General features: G+C 43.7%; 1 protein-coding gene across 1 annotated transcript in view; it reads right to left on the bottom strand.

Annotated features, from left to right (window-relative positions):
• The window catches only part of LRRC7 (leucine rich repeat containing 7), a 1,701,172-nt gene that overhangs the window by 292,413 nt on the left and 1,386,685 nt on the right, over positions 1 to 22,074 (bottom strand). Inside the window, exons 20-22 of the mRNA XM_086936257.1 lie at positions 12,830 to 14,498; positions 11,888 to 12,037; positions 1,140 to 1,259 (exon numbers count right to left, since the gene is read on the bottom strand). Coding sequence (XP_086792383.1) covers positions 1,140 to 1,259; positions 11,888 to 12,037; positions 12,830 to 14,498 — 1,939 coding nt within the window. The remainder of the gene's footprint in view (positions 1 to 1,139; positions 1,260 to 11,887; positions 12,038 to 12,829; positions 14,499 to 22,074) is intronic.

The following is a 22,074-nucleotide window of genomic DNA, read 5'->3' as shown; positions in this document are numbered from 1 at the left end:
CATGCATGAGAGCAGCTTCAGGATTGGCCTGAGCGCCCTCTATTTGCATTCCAGGACAGACTGGCATTGCGCATGATGGTTTGGCCAGCCTGAGACGGCCGTCCAAACTGTCATGTGCAGTGAAGGTAGTCTCAGCACAAGGAAATTAAAACAATAATTAAATGGGTTTTAAACCCGTTTTAATATTGTTTTTTTCTTCATGTTTTGGAGGGTGCTAGCAGTGGGGGGAGGGGTGTTGGGTGGCGGTCGATGAGCCACCCCTGCTTAAGTGTTGCACCACAGTGCAAAGGAGAGCCAGCGATGTCTTGCAGGGGATGTGCATTTTGAGGTTCACCTTGCAATACAAATTTCTGAACTGACAACTTCCCAAGGGTATGCCTATAAATTGTTTAATTCGTGCCAATTACAAATATGATGTGTGGGAATGTCACGCAATATTCTAGTTGGCCATTGCTTGAACTAGTTTAATAGATCTAATTTTGTGGATGTTTAAGGGGTTTTTGAACTGTTCCTGCCCCATTAGCCCCTTTGAACATAGTTTCAGGGGTTGGTTCTCAGCAACAACAAAAAAGTATTTTTGGTGGGTCATCTTTTGTACCGAATGTAGATTGACGATGAAGATTGTGGCGTTTCATGTTGCAAAGCACCACTAAACTTCGCATAAAGAGCGTGCTATTCAATAGTAATATTGTGCCTATGTATAATTGACATTAATGTTCCAACTTGAACTTTAATTAATTTCTGTAGACTCTAATGCTACCCATTGGTAAACAGTAGGAGACTGTGACATCTTTTCCAGTGGCCCATTATGTTGTGCAGTACTATCTCTCAGTGTGGTATTTTCCTCCGGGAGTTTTGTGCCTCAGAATGGGGATTGTGTATCAAAACCAGAAGGTTCTCTAGTAGTTCTCTACTGAGAAGCACAGAATATTGGGGTGGGGGATTTCCATACACAAATTCTGCCAGTTTTTACCTGTTTACTTTGCTTAACCTGTTAGAGGAAAAAGTGTTTTGTTTCATACTACTTCTAATGCCTATTCGAATGCAGATCTGCATATTATGGAATACCATATATATTAATCACAAACTTGTTGTGAATTTAGGAAAGAACTAGTCATTAATATCCCAAAATGGATTACCTTTTTAGCCATGCTTTCTGGTGGGACGTCCCGCCTTCCGAGAGGGTAAGGATTCCAAGGGCTCGTAGGAGACATGTCTTCTTGCCCATTGTCCAGAATGTTGCTTTGCTGCGATGGCGTCTATTTTAGAAATGGTACACCACTCATTAATGACATTACAAAGAACATTTTGCAACAATAGTAGACGAAAAACAAGTCAACACTTACACATCCAAGAGATGTATTTTCATTTCAAGTAACCTGTAGCGCAGTATTTATGGTTTCAGATTTTTTATACTATTTTTTGATACAGCACGACTTATACATTTGCACCAATTCAATTTACTACTGCGTTGTCCAAACATACTTTGAGTAGAAACGTACGTTTAAAATGTTCTGACTAGGGGTTTGGAAGTGAACCCTCTATGTCTAGCTGCACTGCTTCAACAGTGCTATCATCAACCTCCATCCAGAGGTCTAATGCCACAGGTCAACATGGGGCCCAACCACTGCTTAATTTGCAAAAAAATAAATGCAAGGGCCCTCGTCAATAGGGTACTGCAGCTTGCAACACACACTGCCCTTGCCAGCGCTGCCAATGACAGTACCAACACAATGACTAATCATCACACTCTTACAATTGTGAAAATTCCGCCTGCTCTAGGCACCCAAAGCTGTAAGTAGTGCTTGGGTGGCAGCCAATAGTCATTTTTAGCAGCACCACCATGTGGCAGACTGGTACAAGCCCCAGTATTGAGAAGTAAGTGGCGGTGCTGAGCACCGGAAGCCACCGGCTCAAATTAGGACCGGAGCCCAACTTACTGGCGGTCTAAAAAGCTCTCCCCATTAGTTTGGCTGTTTAAAAAAGACTGGTAGAAGCCCTGCAAATGGTAGATTCTGCCAGGTAAGGTACATCTCATCTTAACTGCATTCTTTAAAGCAGCAGAAAAATCTTGAAGATAGGAGAGGAATTTCAAGTGTTAGAAAATGATGAAGCAAAGGCTGCGTTGGAGATTATGTTGCCTTGATGCCAGGCAGGCGTGATGTAGTGAGGACCAAGAGCACATTAAAGGTTAAAAGACTCCGACCTGGCAGGTTCATGTGAGAGAGGGCTAGACATTAAAGTCAAAAATGTCAGTATGATGAAGATGTCAATCTCAATCACTGACTTGTCTGAATGGAAACTCTGATAACTCTTTACATACACATATGACGAGAAGGTGTAACTGTGTGTAGCGTTTTAAATCCATCCAAAATTAGAAGCATTTCTGGCAGCATGAAGTCTCTTCCATTGGGCCTTTCATACAGGACTAGGTTTTGCATGAGTTTAACCAGCAGCTTTAACCTCTACAAACCATGGGATGAACTCTCTGACTTGTATCTGAGGTATGACTAGGACAAGTGTACTTACTCCTCAAGTAATCTAGCTGCTTAGCTGTTATTTGTGGCTGGATGGTGTTCAGCCACCCATGGGTTTGAAGCCCTTGCGGCTCTCCCATAACCTGAAAGCCATTTGTCTATGTCACCCCCCCACCACATAGCTAGGCACTAGGGGCAGACTTACTAACAGGTCAGGTAAGGCTGCAAGACAACTTGCAGCACTGAGTTACGTAACAGGGAGAGAGAAGGTATGCTCCATCGCTGCTAAGATATGACACATACCTGCTCTCTCCCGGTGCTGGCACACTGAGTGAAGCCTAGCACTAGCGTAGGGACCCTTTGGCCATGGTGAAAGTGTTCCTGCGTTACAGGCAGGATTGGTTTCTGCAAGAAAGGACTGCTTCATGCACAAAAACAATCTGTAGAGGTTTTTTGCTCCTTCTATGTCGGCTTCAGGATGCAACAAACATAGAAATGAAAAAACAAGGAGAAGTAAACATACTTCTCCTTGTTATGCCTCACCAGCTAAGGTGTAGCATTTTGATGCATTTCCAGATTTACTAGTGTTACTAAATCTAGGAATGCATCCAAAACCATGTGGATTGTGGTAACACGCATGCTCCACTCACAAAACGCCTTACCATGGCAGAGTGCTATAAGGCAGCAACTTGCGCTACCTGGCCTTACTCCAGATTTACTAAGCCAAGCAGAGCCACACAAAGGGGTTTTGCATGGTTTAGTAAATTTCACTTAAGCCCTTGTGTTCTGCCTCCTTGCAGGACCCAATGGCAATGCAAGGGTTTCGTAAATCTGGGTTCAGGGCTTAAGAATGTGGACTCTCTTGTCTCCGATGGATACTGTGGTTTCCATGCCACCATTGTTGATGGGCTGTGTGCTTGTTTGGCCTTGAGGTCCAGCTCTCTAAGACGCACTTCATGAGCCAACAGGATCTTGTATTCTTCCAAGGCTCTCTCAGCCTTCATTTCCTCGGCCAGCTTCTTCTCCAGAGCTAGTTTTCTTTCCTCAAGGGCACTCTTGGCAACAGCCTCCTCCTTGGCTGTCTCCAATTTAAAATTAGCTCACTGCAGTGTGAGATCCCTTTCAGGTTTCCGGTTTGGCAGTTCCTCAGAGTGTGGCTTTGAGACACTGCTGCTGGCCCTGGATCTGACAGGGGTCTCTCTCTCTCCTCTGGGGCCACAACCAGGGGTTGTTGTCTCACTCTTCCAACTCCTCCTCCTGCTCCTCCTCAATGTCCACCTCTTCCTTTGTAGCCTGTAGTTGGCAGGCCTCCCATCAAGTCCTGAGGGCCTTCTGGAACTCCTGCGTCTTGGAGCTGCTCTTTCCTGGAAACCCCCTCTTTTGGCAGAATCCTCTGAGCTCAGCAACAGCTATGTTATGTTATAGTGACTTGTAAAGCACACAGATACCTTGTTAGGTTTCCCAGCACTGGCCTCCTACCAAAACAAATGACCAGACTGTTCCCACAGCAGTACAGAAGAAACATTCGGGAACTTAACATTATGCTAACCATCAAGTTATACTGATGGAAACAACCATGGAAGCGAATCACACGCTCTCAGTGAAAGTGGCAGACCAATCCACAATTTAGTTCCAAGATGTACCGTTACTGGCTGTAGAAGTATGCCTAGGTGGGCACACAAGCATTTGGGCTGACACATTTTGAACAATTTGGAGCAGTTTGAGCAGGAATCCAGATGTTCCCAGGTAAAGAACATTGCTATAATCCATTCTGGAAATCACCAATGTCTGCACTACTGTGTGTTGGGTCATAACTGGGAGACAAAGCAACATTATCTTCAGCCATTTCAGAATCCCAAAATATGTGGCTGCTACTTTCTTTATCTGAAGACTCTTAGATAGATTACCATTTATCATCAATCCATACTCCCAGACTTTTTACTGCCTGCATTAGAAAGTGGGTCGGGTCCAGAGTAGAAGGACCAAGATGGGGACCCAGAGATGAGGATGATTACCTACCAACTGGACATCTTTTTTGTCCCCTTTTAGTTTCTGTGAAGTAGTGTTCATCAAAGCTGAAACCTTGTCCAAGCAGGTGCGGAGAGCTTCCGCATTGTCACTGTCCTTAGTAGATAAGGATACCACAATGTATGTGTTGTCAGCATATGAAAAAGAGTCAGTCCGTGGGCCTCCACGATGTCAGCAAGAGGCATTATGTATAGATTGAACAGGAGAAGACTTGGTCGAGCCCTGAGGCACTCCTGAGGGTAACATATGGGATTTCAACCTAAATTGATGTGAAAGCACATGGAAGGTGCAATTATGCAGGAAAGATATCATTTAAGGCAGAGCTGTACCCTGCACTGCATTCCTTCCTGACAACCCAGTCAGATGATTCCCAGTGTCAAATGCAGTACTGAGATCTAGGAGAATCAGTGCTGCTGATGTGTCATTATCTAATTCACCCGCAGGTATTCCATGACACCAAGGAGAGGGGATGCAGTGCTGTGACCCGCCCTGAATCCGGATTGTGATGGATGCAAGATGTTGACAGTGCAGCTCTCCAGATTGTTACGCTCAAATCCAAGCTTGCAGGTATATACACTAAGTCAGGTGGAATTGAAGTGGATTTGGAAACAGCAAAAGACCCTAATCAAGGAGAATTTAAAAAGAGGTCAGATCTGGTATCAAATGATTTATAATGGAATTTTTGATTTGTATGAATCACTGTATGGCACTGCACAAACATAAGTACAGCCTGGGATGAAGGGTGCAGGTCCAGTCTTCCTTCTCAGAAATCAGGGCATGGCAGCATGCAGTCCTTCGTCTGTAGTATCTACAAGTCCAGGAGAGTGGGTCTGAGGTCCTATATTTATATGGGGTGCTAGCTTTAACATAGGAGAAGCTTCTGTGGTTTTCCCCCAAACAGAGGTGTTTGGAATTTCCTGCCTCCCTGCCCAGGTCCCAGTCTGTCTGCAGTCACAATAGGCTAGTGTGAAGTTCTTTGTGTGTGATGGGAGGCAGTATCTTTAGTGCAAGTAGGGCTCTGCACAGCACGTCACCATCTTGCCTTGGGTGGCCCACCTTGCCAACACCCAGGCCCTCTATTGTCTGACTGTCTATGATAAATACACAAAGGCAAACTGTCAACTACATCTAGTCATGTGACCCAGTAATGGGCTGCAGAAATCAACTGGTTAAGACAAGAAAATGCCAACTTTCTAAAAAGTAGCATTTTCCAAATTGTGACTTAAAATCCAACTTTACCATTAACAAAGGTTTTAAAGTACAATTCCTCTTACACCAAGCATGACATTTATACCTGCTATCAAACAAAAGTTATCACTTATTAAATGTATTAAGGTAACCCACTGATATGTATGGAAGAGGTAGGCCTCATAGTAGTGAAGAAAAATTGGTGAGTTTTTCACTTCTAGGACATGTAAAACTTAAAATTACATGTTCAACTTTTTAAATGTCGTGCATCCTGCCCTATGGGTTACTTACGGCCTACCCTTGAGGTGATTTATATGTATTGAACAGGAAGTTTCAAGTTTGGCAGAATGTTTATTTTGCAAAATCGAATTGGCAGTTTTAAAACTGAATACACGCTGCAATGGCAGACCTGAGATATGTTTAAAAAGGCTTCTTTGGTGGGTGGCACTATAAGTGCTGTAGGTCCACTAGGGATGTACCATGTTACTCCGCATACTTTTACTCCGCATACCGTTACAACGCGACTTTTACAACGCATACCATTACAACGCATAGCGCTTTGGGGTGCTGGATAGTGGTAAGTATAATTTACTATTCTAACTCCAGTCCCCGTGGACCCTAGGGAAGGTGTTGGATAGTAAATTATACTTATTCCCTATCCTAGAGCGCCCCCCAGCGCAATGCGTTGTAATGGTATGCGGAGTAAAAGTCGCGTTGTAATGGTAGTGCGGAGTAAAAGATGCGTTGTAACGGGTGTATACCGTCCACTAGTAGCATTTACTTTACCTGCCAGAGATATATGATATACTACTTTACAAGGTACTAACAAGTAAATTAAATATGCCAATTGGGTTAAAACTATTTTGCCCTGTTTACAGGAGCGAGCACAAACACTTTAGCACTGGTTGGCAGTGGTCCTAGAGCCAACAAAACAAATTCAGCAAAACAGGAGGAGAGAAGGCAAACCATATGGGGGTGAACCTGTAGAAAATGTCAGATCAAAAACCTGGCAATAGTTGCGGAATCTGGCCTCTGGCCTGGCCCTGCGTCTAACCCAACCTGAGCGGGCCAGCCCTGTTTTGCACGGCCTTCAGCTGGGCACATTGAGGATTGGCTACAGGACCTGGCTACTTGCAATGGGGGTTGGCTACAGGACCTGGCGTCTCAAGCTTCCATGGGCGGGTAACTTAAACAGCAAATAGCCTTTGGATGAGCACAGCAAGGGTTGGCAATACAGACTGGACTGTAGTTAGGTACTATTCCCAACCAGCCACTTGTGTCTAACACCTACAAATGGCCATTGGCAAAGCGTAGCACTAAGCCACAAAATATTTTTCCCCATTGTTTTATTACTGGATTATTTTACTTGATTTGTGGATCCAGTGATGGATCGCGGGACCCATGGTCCCCGAATACAATAGGATCTGTACGTCCTTAGATTAAAAATATTTTTGTATAAATTCTGTTGCCAGGAGTCATCTTTGGGCTCTGACACCTGGGCCTAGGTGTCAGAGTGCACTTAGTCTGCTCCCTTATCCTATTTTTCCTTTGATTTTCCTCAGTGTACAATGATGGGTAATGACAACCACAAAATAAATATTTCTGAGAGGGTCAGCCAATCAGAACTTGGAAGAACTGCAAATTCAGAGCTGGATTTGTGTAACTACAATGCCTTAAGAGAGAAAAAGTTTCCTTGGTCTAGTAGGGTGGCTTTTTTCAATGGAGTTGTAAAATCTCCATGATTTGAGAATCCTAAATTTAACAGTGCAGCTATCTCTAAAATGTAATCTCTTCAAGCCCAATCCAAGCTCCTTTTTTTAATGCAATTTTTTTTAAACCTTCTGAATGGATTTACACCAAACCAAACAATGACATTTCCTTGAGCAACGTTCTAACGTCATGCCAAATGTAGTAATTCTGTTCAGCTTATTTTCTGCATTGAAGTGCAAAGAATCTTATGGAAATTGAATAAAGAAACTACACTTCTTTCTTGGACCCCGCTTGGAGCTGCCCATATATTATTGGCATGAAGAGCCCATAATGGGCACACACACACACACCAAAAAAACACACACATCAAATGTAACCAGAACCCTAAGGTAGCAACATAGGACCATATTACACACTACCTGGTATGCATTTGTTTATATTACCTTGAAAAGATGTTTTTTAAACACTGAAGTGCTTATTGAAAGTAATACGTGAAATAATGGACTAAACAATATAGTTGACTGCTGTAAAAAAAAAAATAAGAGAGCAACACTCTAATATGCACTTGAGAATGTAGAAAGCTAAAGAAAATGGCCTTAGCATTATTTAAAAACACATTTTGTGTGTAGAAGGGGACTGTTAAAGCTGACATTTTCAATGCAGCGGACATAGGGCTTTGCCTGGAATTAAAATGTTACCTTTCAGGAACAGATTGGCGGCCAAATAATGGACAATTATCAGGGCCAGTGGAAAAATGCACTTCTGCATAGTAATGGATTTACCCCTCTGCAACATAACATTTCTCAGTAATATACCGCATCTTTTTCACATTTGTATTTAAAAAAATGTGTTTCGAGCTCAAACTGATCAAAATAGTACTGCCAGACAATGTGCTGCCTAATGCTCCATAATTTGGTCCTCTGCTACTTAATCATAGTGGCCTTTACAGTGGTTTGCGAAAAGCAAGCAAAACATTTTGATGATTTTGTGTAGATCTGGGTGCTGTGAGATTATTGCTCTTTTGATGATAACGTGTTTTCTTCTGGAGAGAACATTAAATAGTTATTGGATTGTGAGTCAACTCAAGGTTCAGTACGAATCCGCCATATGAAGAGCAAAGCTTAGGCACATGGTAAAGTAGGTCATTTTAATTTTTATCCGTGATTAAAAAGTCAGCGTACACGCCTTCTGTCCTAGTTTGAACCTAAAAACGAGCCAGCTCGCATGCTTCTTTGTGAAGAGAAACAATTTATAGAAACTCAGTATGGTGGATTACACCATTATAATAAAAATGTTCAGCCCTGAAAGATATAATCTTAATTTTATAATCTATGCGCGTTGCACAGAGTTTAAAACTAAATATTTTCTAAATATAAATTGCAGATTAGTATATAAATTGCATTTGTAGTTCAGTGCTAGAATCAGATGGATTCACAACACTGGAGCTAATTTACAAGTCCCTTGTGCCGCCGATGCGTCACTTTTAATGTGGGAAAAAGTGACGTACCGGTGGCGCAAAGGGCTTGTAAATATGCCCCTGTAACTTTAAGGACGAATCACGCACACCGACAACCCTGCCCATGTCACGCGCCTCGGTTCATCCCTGGGTGTCCAAGTGATGAGAGAACTGTTAAATGCCATGAATATTCAGATACTGACTGACTGCGCCACTGGTGCACTAAAAATGACATCTGTGAAGAAGGTTGCAGAGGTGTGCACGTGCTCTTTCTGAACATATTCCTTCAATTGCAACCAGATTCATCATTTTGGTCACTGCAGATCTTTATGTACCTTTTTCAGACTAATATTAAATCAAGATGATCTGCAACTAATTTCGCCACCAAGTATATTTTATACTGTCTTTGATTGTTGTGTTGTAATATTGTATGCTGTGTTATGATATGTCGTGTTATGTCGTGTATTTAAATATTGTTCATTTTACCCTGCTCCTTACCACAATCTGAAACAAACCATGGTCATATTATCGTGTTAGGGTACCTGTTGATGGAGAACAATATGCCTAATAAATAAAATGTCTGCCAGTGTATTTACTTCACACAATGATAACATATAAAACAAATACGAATGTCATTCTCATCTCCTCTGTTTACACACTTCTTATCTAAAGCCCCCCGGCTCTCATCACTCCTATTTACGCACTTCTCCCTTAAAAACCTCCCTACTTTCTGTCTCTAAATACCTCCCACTCATCATCCTGCTGTACTCACACAGCCTCGTTTAGCTCTCTGGGCACCTGGGGCTCGCATAATACCTTGTATACCGTGGACTGTCAGGTCTTGCACAGATGTAATGCAGGGAGTGAGACTGAGGCATTACACATGGCCCCTATTTTCTGGACGTAGCCTGATTGCTGGTTGTTCTAAGTCTGTTCTGTGGGTGCCATGATTCGAATCCTCCCGGTCCATATGATCATCTCCAGTATGGCGCAGGGAGTGGCCTCATGTTATGGTGATCCATGGAAATGGAGGGGCAGAAATTGCGCTTCTGGCAGCCACACTGCACAGTTTGGCCGGTGTCTGTGTGTATGTGTTTTTGAATGGGTGGGTGGGCCTGAGTGTGTGCGCATACGTGCGCTTCTGGCTGGATGGGGCCACCTCCCATCACCCTCTGCCATTGATCATCCATGTTCTGACTGATCATCTTACTCGTTCGCCCACCCCTTAATGCAATCATCTATTTATTAATCTATCAGTCAATGTATTCACAAACTTGTTCATACATTCAGCCACTCACACATCCTTTCAACCATGCTCCCTCATTTATCTGTCAACTTCTTCTCGCAATCACCCTCCACCGTCCAGCCCAAGTGACCATACAAAGTCATCAATCAATGAAGAAGCATTTTCATTTTAAAGAAAGCCAGTGGTATTGGCTTTGGCAATGCCTATTTTTGTATTGTACATCACACCGTTCGCCCTCTTTAGAACGGATGGTCTGATATGTTTCTTATGTTCAGGATCACCAGGGAAAGCCTAGCAATCATGAACAGAAAAAAATAAAAATGACGCCCACACCTCAGAGTATCAGAGATATCAGTATTTTGTTTTACAAAAACAAACTTCCACTCTGAGAGTTTGCTTTAGAAAAACAAATGGCTTTGCGGTGCAGCCCAGTGAAAGTTTGCGGCCGCTCAGTAAACTTTCAGCACCTTCAAAGGAGCTGTTGTGGTGGCGGCTCCTCTGAAGGAATAGAAGACTCCACAGGAACAGCGGACATCTATAAATATGGTGGGAGGTTGTCGAGCCAGGGTAGCTGAGGTAGTGTTCTGCCACTTGGAAAGGAGGTGGGCTCCTGCCAATCTCCAAATCAAACTATTTCTCCTTTCTCCTATTATTCTGCTAAATATTAGATCCATTTCCACTACTTTGTGATTCACCCTCTCTATCACATTCCTAGTCCTACCTGCATCCTCCCTCCCTCTTGTACACTCTTCAGAATGATGCTAAGCAAAGTTAGCTCTTTGTTAAATGCACTCTAAATATGTAATACATTAAATTTCAAAGTGCATCACGGTAGAATGTGCTGAACACAAAAAAATAAAAACATGCAGCAGGGAAAAGCTGTTCAAAGAGCCTGAGAACCCCGGGCCTCATTTACTTACTTTTGGTGTTAGGCAGTGCTGCAAGCATCCTGCCGTGCTGCCTTATATCAAAAGAAAAGGGCATGAATGCGCTGTAACTATGAGATACGGCGCATCCTGTCCCCTTTTACTGCACTGGCGCACAAATGGCTGCTTAGCACCAACTCAGGCACCCTTCCGCCATGGTGCAAGGGTGTCTGCATTGAAATCAGGTGATTTCATGCAGGAAGGGACACCTTCCTTCACAAAAACAACCCTTACGCCAGCCCTGTGGAGGGGTAGGCTTTTGATGCATTCACGGGTGTACAGCATGCTGTAAATCCGGGAATGTGTCAAATGCCATGGGTGTTATGTGGGAACACCCACCACAGCACCCACGGCACCCCTCCCTATCGCAGTGTGAGGGAACGCAGTGACGTGCGCTGCATTGCCTCGCGCCATATTTAGGAGGCCATGAAAAGCCAGGAAGAGTGGCTTTACGTGGCCTCGTAGATTTGGTTCTGCAGTGTGCGCCGCTGTAACGCCATTAAAAGTGACATTCCGGCAGAGCTTGTAAATGAGGCCCCTGTATCATGTTTGTCACCGGCCAAAAGGTACTAAATGTCATATGTTGGGATTTGTGTTAATCTAAGGGTACAAAGAACAAGAGACATTAACAGTAAGCACACATCATAGGCACTACAGATATACCCACCGTTTTAAGTTGTTTTTAGGAGAACAAAAACACTCAGTACCACAAAACATTGTACTATTCCCATTCTCCATTGAATGCACTAGACACTGGAAAAAGCAATGGTGCAGAAGGCTGCAAACTGAGAAGACCTGCTGGCAGGGTGCCTTGGGGTCTTAACATGTCAGGTGCTGTAGGCTGGGGCATACTTACTGTGTGATGAGGTAGATCCTGGTAGATGTGTTTTTCGTATGTACAGCTAGGCTGCGTGTTTAATGTCATGCTTCTGGCTGCATGCATGGCTGAGAGGGATCCCGAGTGCAGCATGCCAAGGTTTACAGTGTTGTGCTTATAAGCAGCATTCTGCATCGAGGAGATAATGATTGGACAAGGTGTGAACACACATGCTTAGCTTCCTAAAATAAATATTGCACAGACATGACTTCATTCACAAACGTGTACATTTAAGCGCACAGACTTTGCAGGAAATGAACATTGCAGGTTTTGCTTTTCGCAAAGGAACACAACAGATAGTATAGGCAAAATGCAAACAACATAACGACACTGCACGCTACAAAATCAACAGAAGGACCCATTCATTGTTATGTTTACAACCTGTAGACCAGGACAAAATAGACTTTGCCCTTCAGTAATGGCGAGGAAAGGTAAGAAATGGTAATGTATCTAAGCCATTCCAAGTTCATTGGGTTTGATAGAATTAGCGTAAATCTCTGTACTTCAAAATAAGAAAAATATTATTCCTGGAAGCAGCATGAATACATTTGTTCTTCGGCAATGGTGCTAACACATGCACAGCTTTTGTTGTGTACTTAATGTATACACTTGCACGTATACAGCCATCATATCCCTGTGTGCTTTGCACGAATAATGTGCTGAAATCCCAGTTTTCGAAGAACAGTTTAGCTAAAACAAGAGAAATTCAGGTGGCAAACTTTGATTAAAGTGTAATTGCAAACCGTTCACATAGCTAAACTTGCAATGCATTTGTATGGTTCAGTGTGTCTTTTTTTGTGGAACAACATTTGATGTTATCAACTGTTTCACAAAGAAGTATGAAATAATTATACAAATTTAAAAAACATACAAATTTGAAACTAAAAGTCAGAAAATCATTCAGAGGAATGCCAAACATACCCTGTCTAACCTTCTAGCTTCTATGTGCCTAAGTAGCTGTTGTCTCCAGTCTGCAGGCATTTTATTGCCACTTTCCTCTCCCTTCCCAGGGATGGGCCTGGTCTTCAGGTCCATGCTATCTGGAGGTTTATCGACATAGTTGCCCAGGTTGTAGTCAGAAGGTATCTTTTCAAGAAGGGCAGCCATGGTTGGCCTGGCTGAAACTGGCCTTGTTTGCGCCGTTCCATAACTTTCTGTACTATAACTTCTTGCAGACAACGGCCTCCTCTGTGTAAGGTTTTTAACTGGATAATTTCCAGTCTGAGGTTTTACTTCTTGGTAGGAAGGGTGCTCATCTTCATATCTGCCATTCCTCTTATGGAACTGTGTCTCCGACACTGGTATGCTGGTTTGGCGCTCTACAGCTCCTCGGTACTGGGGTCTGCCATACCGATCATTTTGAGGCAGTTCATGAGGTTCGTTGACTCGTCTATAGATCGCCATTTCTGTAGCGCTTGCCAATGAATCTGCTCTTCTCAAGAACCCAGGCCTTGAACCCTGGCTCGAATACTGGGACGGAAGAGTGTCTTCATTAACTGAAGGTTGAGAAAAGGAGAATATATGCTCCATCGGGGGATACCCTCGATAGGATCTGGGACTAATCAAATCTTTCGCAAAGTTTTTATTCGGTTGTGGAGCATAATCTGAAGTGAGCGTAAAAGGTGGCGGTATTCTTTTTTCAGGTTTAACTTCCACTGCCCCTTGTGGATTAAAGCTTTGGTCAAACTGATACACCTTTTTTGTCACAGGTTTTTGCTGATGTTGTCCCTTACCATTTCCATACCCAAGCAGTTCATCATCGAGCATTGGCACAGACTGACTCCGAGACATGCCGTGTTCCAATCCCATTGGTAGGTCTGTTCGGTCATGGCTTCCTTGCCTGGGCATGCTGGGGTCATAGTTTTGTAATGGGATATTGTAAACTTTAAACGCACCAAGATCTATCTCATCAATACTTTGAGACTTCTTGAATCTGCTGGATCTTAGATCTTTCATCAAAGGTGAAAGTCGCTCTGTACTTTTGCTGATGGAAATTGAGTTTTTGGCAGATTCTGGCCGACAGTGTGTGTGTGAAAATACATTGCCCATGCTGCGGTTAGCATTAGAGTCGTGATAATCCCAGGATGGTCGAGATGTAAATGCATTGGGCATTTCAACTGATTGTGGTTGGCCATGATCTTTCCTATCAGAGTATGGGCTGTTTGAGGGAGTGCTCTCTAGTTTGGAAGGGAAGGCGGTCCGGTCCTCAAAAGGACTGGGAGTCCTAGTCCAGTTCTGCCAGAGATTCGGGGGAGGCACTTCAGATTCTGGCGTGTTCCTGTGAGTGGGTTGATCAAGTTCTAATGGAATGCCAACAATGCGGTCTTGCCTAATTAAGGGCCTGCGTCCATGTGCAGATGTGCTTCTTGATTTGGCATTTAAGAGTGGGTTGGTGTTAGGCGGTGCCACTGTGTTCTCCTCTGCAACGAATCCCGTATTGTCATAGTGTGAGTTATCGTTCCAGTTTTCAGGAAAACTCTCATTGGTGGTGCGCCTGTCATTACGCTGTTGCATCGTTCCAGTTGGATCAGAGTCCCTCTGACTCAGTAATGGCTTTGTCTCGATAGGTTGTGGAAAAGACTGAGTAAGCCTGTAAAAATAAACAAAAAATGATTATCAAGTAGCTGCAGAGGCACAGGCTACAAAGCTACAATTGTACACAATTTAATATCAAGGCAAATGTTATTTTCATTGAGGAATATATTTAACTTGGATCCTTCCAACAACCCTCAATCATTAATTGTGCTCAAGAAAATAGCCAAATGGAAGGCATAGTGAGATAATAAGATAATCTTTCACTGGCCACTTAATGCAGTTTTTTTTAGAATAATGGGTACACTGCAGCTCTTGCATCACTTTTGATTACTTGGGGTCGCATTATACAAGTGCCCCGGGGGCACAGCAGGCATGTGCACCTGCTTTATGCGCCCACAGGGCACTTTGGTATTACAGAATGGGCCGCAGATGCTTGCGCGGCCACTTTTGTAATACAGATAGCGCTGGCGCACTTAAAGCGCCAGGGCTATCATTAGAGGCCATTCCTTCATTTGCGTGGGGGAGTGGCTCCAAATATATAAGGGAATTACTTCCTCTGTGCCTGCGCTGTGTTACCAATGTGAGCCAGAGGCAAACATGTCTTTAGAAGGTGCACTGAAAGTGCGCCATACAAAGGTGGTACACTGAATGCAGCACTCTAAAGGATTGAAAGGAGTTCCCATGGACCCCCCAGACATCCCCTGGCAGGAGGGTGCAGTCACTCACTGAACCCGCATGTAAGGGGATATCTAATCCCTTTTAGTATTCCAGGCGGGAGAGAAACACAGAGCAGCTTTACATAGATGCTCAGTTTTTCTCTGGAATAACCTGCCATGGGAGCAGGGCGAATTTGCAGCTACCCCAAGAGCACTGCATTCTTCCTGACAGGGTGCCCTTTCCATGTTTCCACCCAGCACATCTGCTTTAAGGTGCACAGTGGCACAGACGTGAAAAGTGCATCCTATCTGTAAGACAGGCCCTGTTGTCTCACTAAGGAACGTGAGGTTTCTGACACTATGCTATAGAACATTGTTTGAGAACATTGGAAATTCTCAGTTGATAGTTTCTTATACATTAAGTGGTTACATTAAATCTCAGCCTTGACATCACAATGCACAATCATTATTTAAGGTCACTCAACATTGACAGCTTATTATAATGAAATGCTATCGATGTGACAAGGCCACTTTTTGAAGAAGTTGTACATTCCCCCAGTGCACACTGCAGTTTTGACAATGCACACTAGATTCTAATTCTACCAATTATGCAACAACTATGCTGCCATCAGGCAGGTGCAATCGAGGCATTGTAGCTTGATGTGAATTTACCAAGCGATGAACAGGAGGGGCATGATATGATTTTGGGGTAAGAAAAGGAAACAATTTGGGTTACTCACTTTTAAAAGATGTGATAGAGGTTCCTACATAGGTTTAGGATGCCCGGATCCATTGCAGATTATCAAGATAACCACTGGCTACATAAATGAGTTACATTTAGAGTCCTTCCCTCAGATGCATCAAGAACCCATTTTGCTATTCCTTAATAACGAAAAATAACGATTCGCTATTAAGAAATAGCAAAATGCAATGCATGAAGAAATCACAAAAAAAATAGCAATTTCTTAAAATTCCTTAATTGTGACTCGCAAATTGCGAGTCGCAATTAAGGAATACCTCCCCATTCAATCCTATGGGCCTATAGCAATGAATGGGAAGACATTCTCAATTTGCAAATCGCAATTAGCGAATCGCAAATTGAGAATGCGATTTTAAGGGTGCAGGGGTGTCCAAAGGACACCCTGTTGCACCCCTGAAATTGATCTGTGCACACATGTTGCACACACACATGCCCTTAGGGCATGTGTGTGCGCAACATGAAACTTTGAAAAATGCACTTTAGTGCATTTTTCAAAGTTTTTGCAAATTACAATGAAGTTCAACTTCATGGTAATTTGCGAGCCCTATTAGCGAAATCGCTATTTTTTTAACTTTAATGCATTGCATTTAAGGAATCTCAATTTGAGATTTCTTAAATGCAAGTAATCACAATTTTGCGATTTCTTAATTTGCGATTTTTGCATTTGGGATGATGCATCCCAAATGCAAAAATACCGGTCGCAAAGGGGCAGATTCTGAGAATCTGCCCCTTTGCGAGCAGATTTTACCTTGATGCATCTATGTGTATATATGTAAATGTACTTCATATGGCTAACTTTCTAATCTGCTATGCAGTCGACTCTAAAGAACCTATGTTGGACACTCCTCTTTAAAGTGTGAGCTGTGGAGCTTAATGTGACTATAGGAGAATGTTTTCCAAATAACTAATAGGTTAGCACCAATACATAATGACATTTTCTCTAAAAGTACTAGGGCCAAGACAAAAAATTCTATTTGTCTCTGGACGACATAAGAAAGCTAAATTCTTTTTGGCAGCTGGAAGGCCAAAAATCGAGAATGTAAACTTTTTTTTTCACTTATGCATGAGCAAGTGTGGAGTGTGGCAGAGTGCGAGGCAAGATGGACACAGGTCCGATTGGTTGCGATCATCATAGTCCATTATTTATTTATTTATTTTCAAAGTTTTATAAAGCGCTGGCTAGACCCGGAGGTATCAGAGCGCTTTACATGAGGATCAGCGAATTACAGGGTACATAGTTACATCAGCTGAATCAGCGATTTACATGTTACATAGTTACATCAATTTGAATCAAAGAATCAGCGGGGGAGGAGCAGGTGGAGGGAAGGAGACACGAACAGGGAGACAAGGAAAAACAATATCAGATAACCGGCTGGGTAGGTGACGGCCAAGGGGCCAGACTCCTCTATAGCTGTATAGGACAGCTTCACTAGCCATCGCCCAAGTTTGCTCGGGCTCGGTGGTAGGTAAAAATAGTTTAGGGGTCCGCCCAGGGGGCGTCGTCATAGTTCCATCAAAGGGTGAGGGAAAGAGACACAAAAACTTGGAGATTCTGTGTTCCGGGGAGGGCCAGCAGCATAACAGACAAGGCCAAAGGTGGCGGCACCTGAAGCAGAGGCTGGAGTGTGCCACCGGGTGTGGGCCCTGGAGGTGTGATGCAGGCACAGGCCTATGTCAAAATGGCACCTGCATCTTAAGGAGGACTCATGGCAGCCCTGCAATGGCAAAGAGCAGAGCCTAGCTGCAGAGCTGGGCGACGCCATAGTACTGTTGCTGCAGTAGTGACTGGTGGGGACTGGTTTGTGGGCTACCACCCCCTGGTGAGGGAGTACACAGAAGACCCATGTTAGACTGCACCGGGTGCCTCCAACAAAGCCACCTATGGCCAGAAGGGCTAGAGACAGCAGCAGCAACATTTGACCCACTGGGTGATTGCATCAGGGGTTGCTTCAAACCTACATGAGAGATTGACCCCCCAGCCCTAATGTGCCATGCTTTGACATGGGCGAAGGGCCCTGTGATGACAATACAGAGGAGAGTGTTCTTTGCCGGCCGGCTGATGGTGCAGGTTTCAGGAGACTCCTGGGGTACAGTAAGGGAGATACCCCAGTGAGTGCCTGAGAGGGCTACTGGTGTTGACTTCCAGCTCTTCACCGATTGTGCTGCTGTGAGACGAGATGGGGCTCTGCCGCTCTGCCAAGAACTTGCCAGGAACGCAGCTGAGGGATGGAGGTGGAGCATCCCCACTGCAAAACAAGCAGAGTGAGAACCCAAATGGGGGCGACCAGCAGGCCTCGAACGCACCGGACAAACCGAACCAGATTTTGTGTGCAGTCAACATGTCCAGGGAAGTCTTGGAAGGAAAGATCAAGATGTTGGCCATGGATCTAAACATCCTCAGGGCTTACAACACTGAGGCACTTGGACAGATCTGTCCCCAGCTGCAGGACCTTCAGGTCCGATTCTGCCATCTCACAGCCCAAGTTGAGCAGCTGGACAGGAGAACAGAAGATGTGAAGAGGCATGTTAAGCGCAACAATATCTGCATCATTGGCCTCTCGGAGGGAATGGAAGAGCAGGATATGGTCACCTACCTGGAGCAGTGGCTGGCCAAGGAGGTGGTGCTTCGGGAACTCTTGCAGTTCTTTGCCTTGGAATGAGCTCACAATGGGCTTCCCCCGGGGGAGTAGACGCGGCTGGTGGTGACACCCTTCCTAGATTACAAGGACAAAGACTTGGTGCTACAAAAGGTGAGAACCCTGGGCTGGCTCAATGCTAACAGGACTTCGGTTGCCATATTTACGGATTACACCGAGATAGTGAAGATGAAACAAGAGTCGTTCAGAGCTGTTAAGAAGTGTGGCTCAATGGTTAGAGCGGAAGACCCTGATGCAGAGGTCTAGCCCGGGACCAGGGTTCAATTCCCACCTCGGCGGGTCCTGGGCTCAATTTCCACAGACCTGATAATTCTCGCCTCGGTGCCTATTCTAATCATGGGTCCCACTCTGCAACTCTGGACAATAGTTTGCTTAATCTCCACAACGGCCCCAACAACGCTAGGATGCCTGCTTCACCTTGGGGGTGCCCAGGAGAGGGCACTTCACAGGGAAAAGCCAGGAAGGGTTCCACAGCGGTATGCGTACAAGCACCTGAGATACACCTTCGGGGGTCGATTTGGGCGCTATACAAATACAACTACATTTACATTTACTGGACCGTGTTGCGTGCTCCTTTTCCCTGCTTGCCTCAAAATCATGCTGGAGGAGAAGGTCTGTTTTTTTTGATAACCCGAGAGGGCCTGGGATTGGCTCGAGAAACACCAAGCTGGGGTAACCATGGTACAGAAGGCTTGACTACTGCTGCCCGAATGCAAGCAATGGAATAGCAAGAAACCGCTGTGGCCAATCAGACCCACAGACTCAGAGAATGCAATAGAGAGGGATGCTGCTCTGGGTGACGCTTCCGCAATCCACAATTGCCTATGAGGTGGGAACGGAACAGCCTCAACCGACTCAGATAGTGCAACTGGATGTCTCCGGTGCAGACCTATGGTCACTCAGCAAACAAGATGACTTATGATACAGTGGGCAAAGGATATTTCGAATGGAACACTGCTGGCAAGCAGCACTGCAGCAACTGAGATTAGGGTGAAGGAGCAATATAGATCGAATGGACACGGAGGTTGCTGGCCTCCTTTGGGGCCATAGTATCTGGTTGTCCTCCTGGCACTAGATGGTGGGAGTGAAGGGACTGGGGTGATCCATCTGCTACTGGGACGACCGCCGCGCCTTGCAAGAACCTTTGACCACAGAACTGATACTGTGGTTTTGAATACTCTTATGAATGTGTTTTTTTTTTAGTTTGGCTAACTAGCGTTTTTTAGCTCTTCTTGGTGAGCGGGTTTCTATAGGTTGTTCTAACACCCAAGCTTCTTTATAATGGATGAGGATGCTTAGCATGAGGGAAAACGGAGGTGGAGGGATGTGTACTTCTGAGAATCGGGAACCCCTCTAAAAGTCAATAAGGTCAGGGAGAAAAGGGGACAATCACAATTAACAAACTAGTATATAAACCTCCCACTCGACCTCTATTGCTTTACCTCATGGGCTAAATCAACACCATAGGGCTATGCAAAAATATGTTTTAAGATATTATGTATTTCACATCAATGTTCTTTTCATTTAAAATATATTGTTATTATTTTCTAATGATAATTGTTCTTATTTTCTTTTATTTTGTCAAAAGGTGAAAAGGCATTTTCTAAAAAACATACATAATATTACATATGATTTTTTCTTATTTTTCTTTTTGCACGTCATTAATTACAATAAACTCTATATCACTTTACACATACATATTGTGACCAACAGTGACTTCATATCTACATAATATCAATTTGAAAATTTCTCAGTTGAATTTACATTCACTCGCAACCACACTATTCAAACTAACGGTCAACCCAAAAACACATACACAATTAGGTCAGAAGGGAGAAAAGATGTTTTGGGTCTCCATGACCGTGGGCTGAGCGCATACAACAAGGTTGACGTGCGGTTCGATGGAAAAAACCTTATGCAGACCACCTTCTTCAGGGCCTTCTCACATTGAATACTATTCTTCTAATGGTAGGGTACCTGTGGTGTTTAAATAACAAGTTTGAATAGCCCATACCTTTACCAATCATTTGAAATCGATTGGACCTGTCACCAATGTTAGAAGAAAAAATGTAAGTAATTTTTGTTTAAGCTTGCTAGAAAGAGGGAAAAAGAAGTAGAGAAAGAAAAGAAAAAGAAAAAAAGGGGAGAGCTAAGATGAAGGAACTCCCCTGCTGAATTATTCATAGTGCATTTTAATTCACAGATCAACTATGCCACCAAAATAGAAAAGATGCCAAAGAGCATGTAGCAGCAATTATAAATGTCCACCCAATAATGCCAAATAACAATCTATGTGACCAAACCATGCAAAAAAGTCCCAACATGCTAGTGTGCGGTTTAGGAATATTCCAATAGTGCCTAAGCACAAATGCCGTTAGTTAGGGTGACATTTGCATTCTAACGGGTATTCTTCCTACTTACAATCAAATATCTTGCAGGGAAGGTGCTGACGATGTAGTACTATTGTTCAGGCTTTGCTTCTAATTAGACCTCCAAATCGGGCACAGACCGCTCTTTGAATGCCCAGGTTCTGTGATACCTACATAATATTCCAGATGATGGGAAGATGGCAGTTAGGAATTATATCTCTTTTTCGGTATAGTTTTTCTTGATATTTGCTGGATGCTCTATCATCAATGGTTTTACCTTGCTAAAACAATTCGCACCGCATGGACTTCTAAAAAGGTGTAAAGGTTTGTCAGATACTCAAGAAGGATTGGCACCGCCATTCACAAATTGATTACAGCACCTGTAGAGAGCTTATATTAGTTGTTTATATGCAATAAATATTGAAGCACACGCTATATCCAACCCTTATCAAACAGTTGCATAAATGGAAACCTTGGAGTCTATAGTCGCACCTTTTACGTAGTTCACTCTAATGGAACAGCAGTTGGATCTATAAAAACGTTTTTGCGTTGTCCATCTGCTGTGCTCACAAGAAGTACACAAACCTTCAAGTTTGCATACTGACACTGTGGAGCAAGAAAATAAGAAGGTATGGTCCTTCAGTCAGGTAGTACTTCAGAAGGAAAGGAACTAATAGCCTCTTAGATTGGTTACGGGTGAGGATAGTCTTTACTAGTGCACTATACCTTAATCTGCCAGTGCTAAAAATATCTAGATTGTGGGTGACTTCACTCATTATTAAGAACATGATGCCTCTGCAGCTGACTGCAGCCAAGGGTACTGTATCTTACGTAGTTGTATCTTTTACACTATGACCCCTGGACAACCTCTCTAATTGCAATAAATCACAACATGACTCACCGATAAACTTCCCTCATGTGGACCGCAGACCTCCGGGGCAGCCAAGATACTGTATAGCAACTGCTGATCCACAAAAGACGCCTTTTATCTCCTGGACCTCCGGCGTGTGCGCCGATCAGTTGAGGGCGCTACTTGTGTGGCGCTCTGTTGACTATGGGTGGGGCAACGCTTGCCTATACGTCTAGATCCCTATTGCTAACACGGGCGCCTTATTGGTATCTAAGTCTCCACAGGGAAAACAAAAGTGATCTATACCTCCGAGCTATAAGCGTATTTACTATTATGCTC

This window comes from Lissotriton vulgaris, chromosome 1_1, assembly GCF_964263255.1.
Source record: "Lissotriton vulgaris chromosome 1_1, aLisVul1.2, whole genome shotgun sequence".
Lineage (NCBI taxonomy): Eukaryota > Metazoa > Chordata > Amphibia > Caudata > Salamandridae > Lissotriton > Lissotriton vulgaris.
This window is presented reverse-complemented; position numbering and strand designations above follow the sequence as displayed.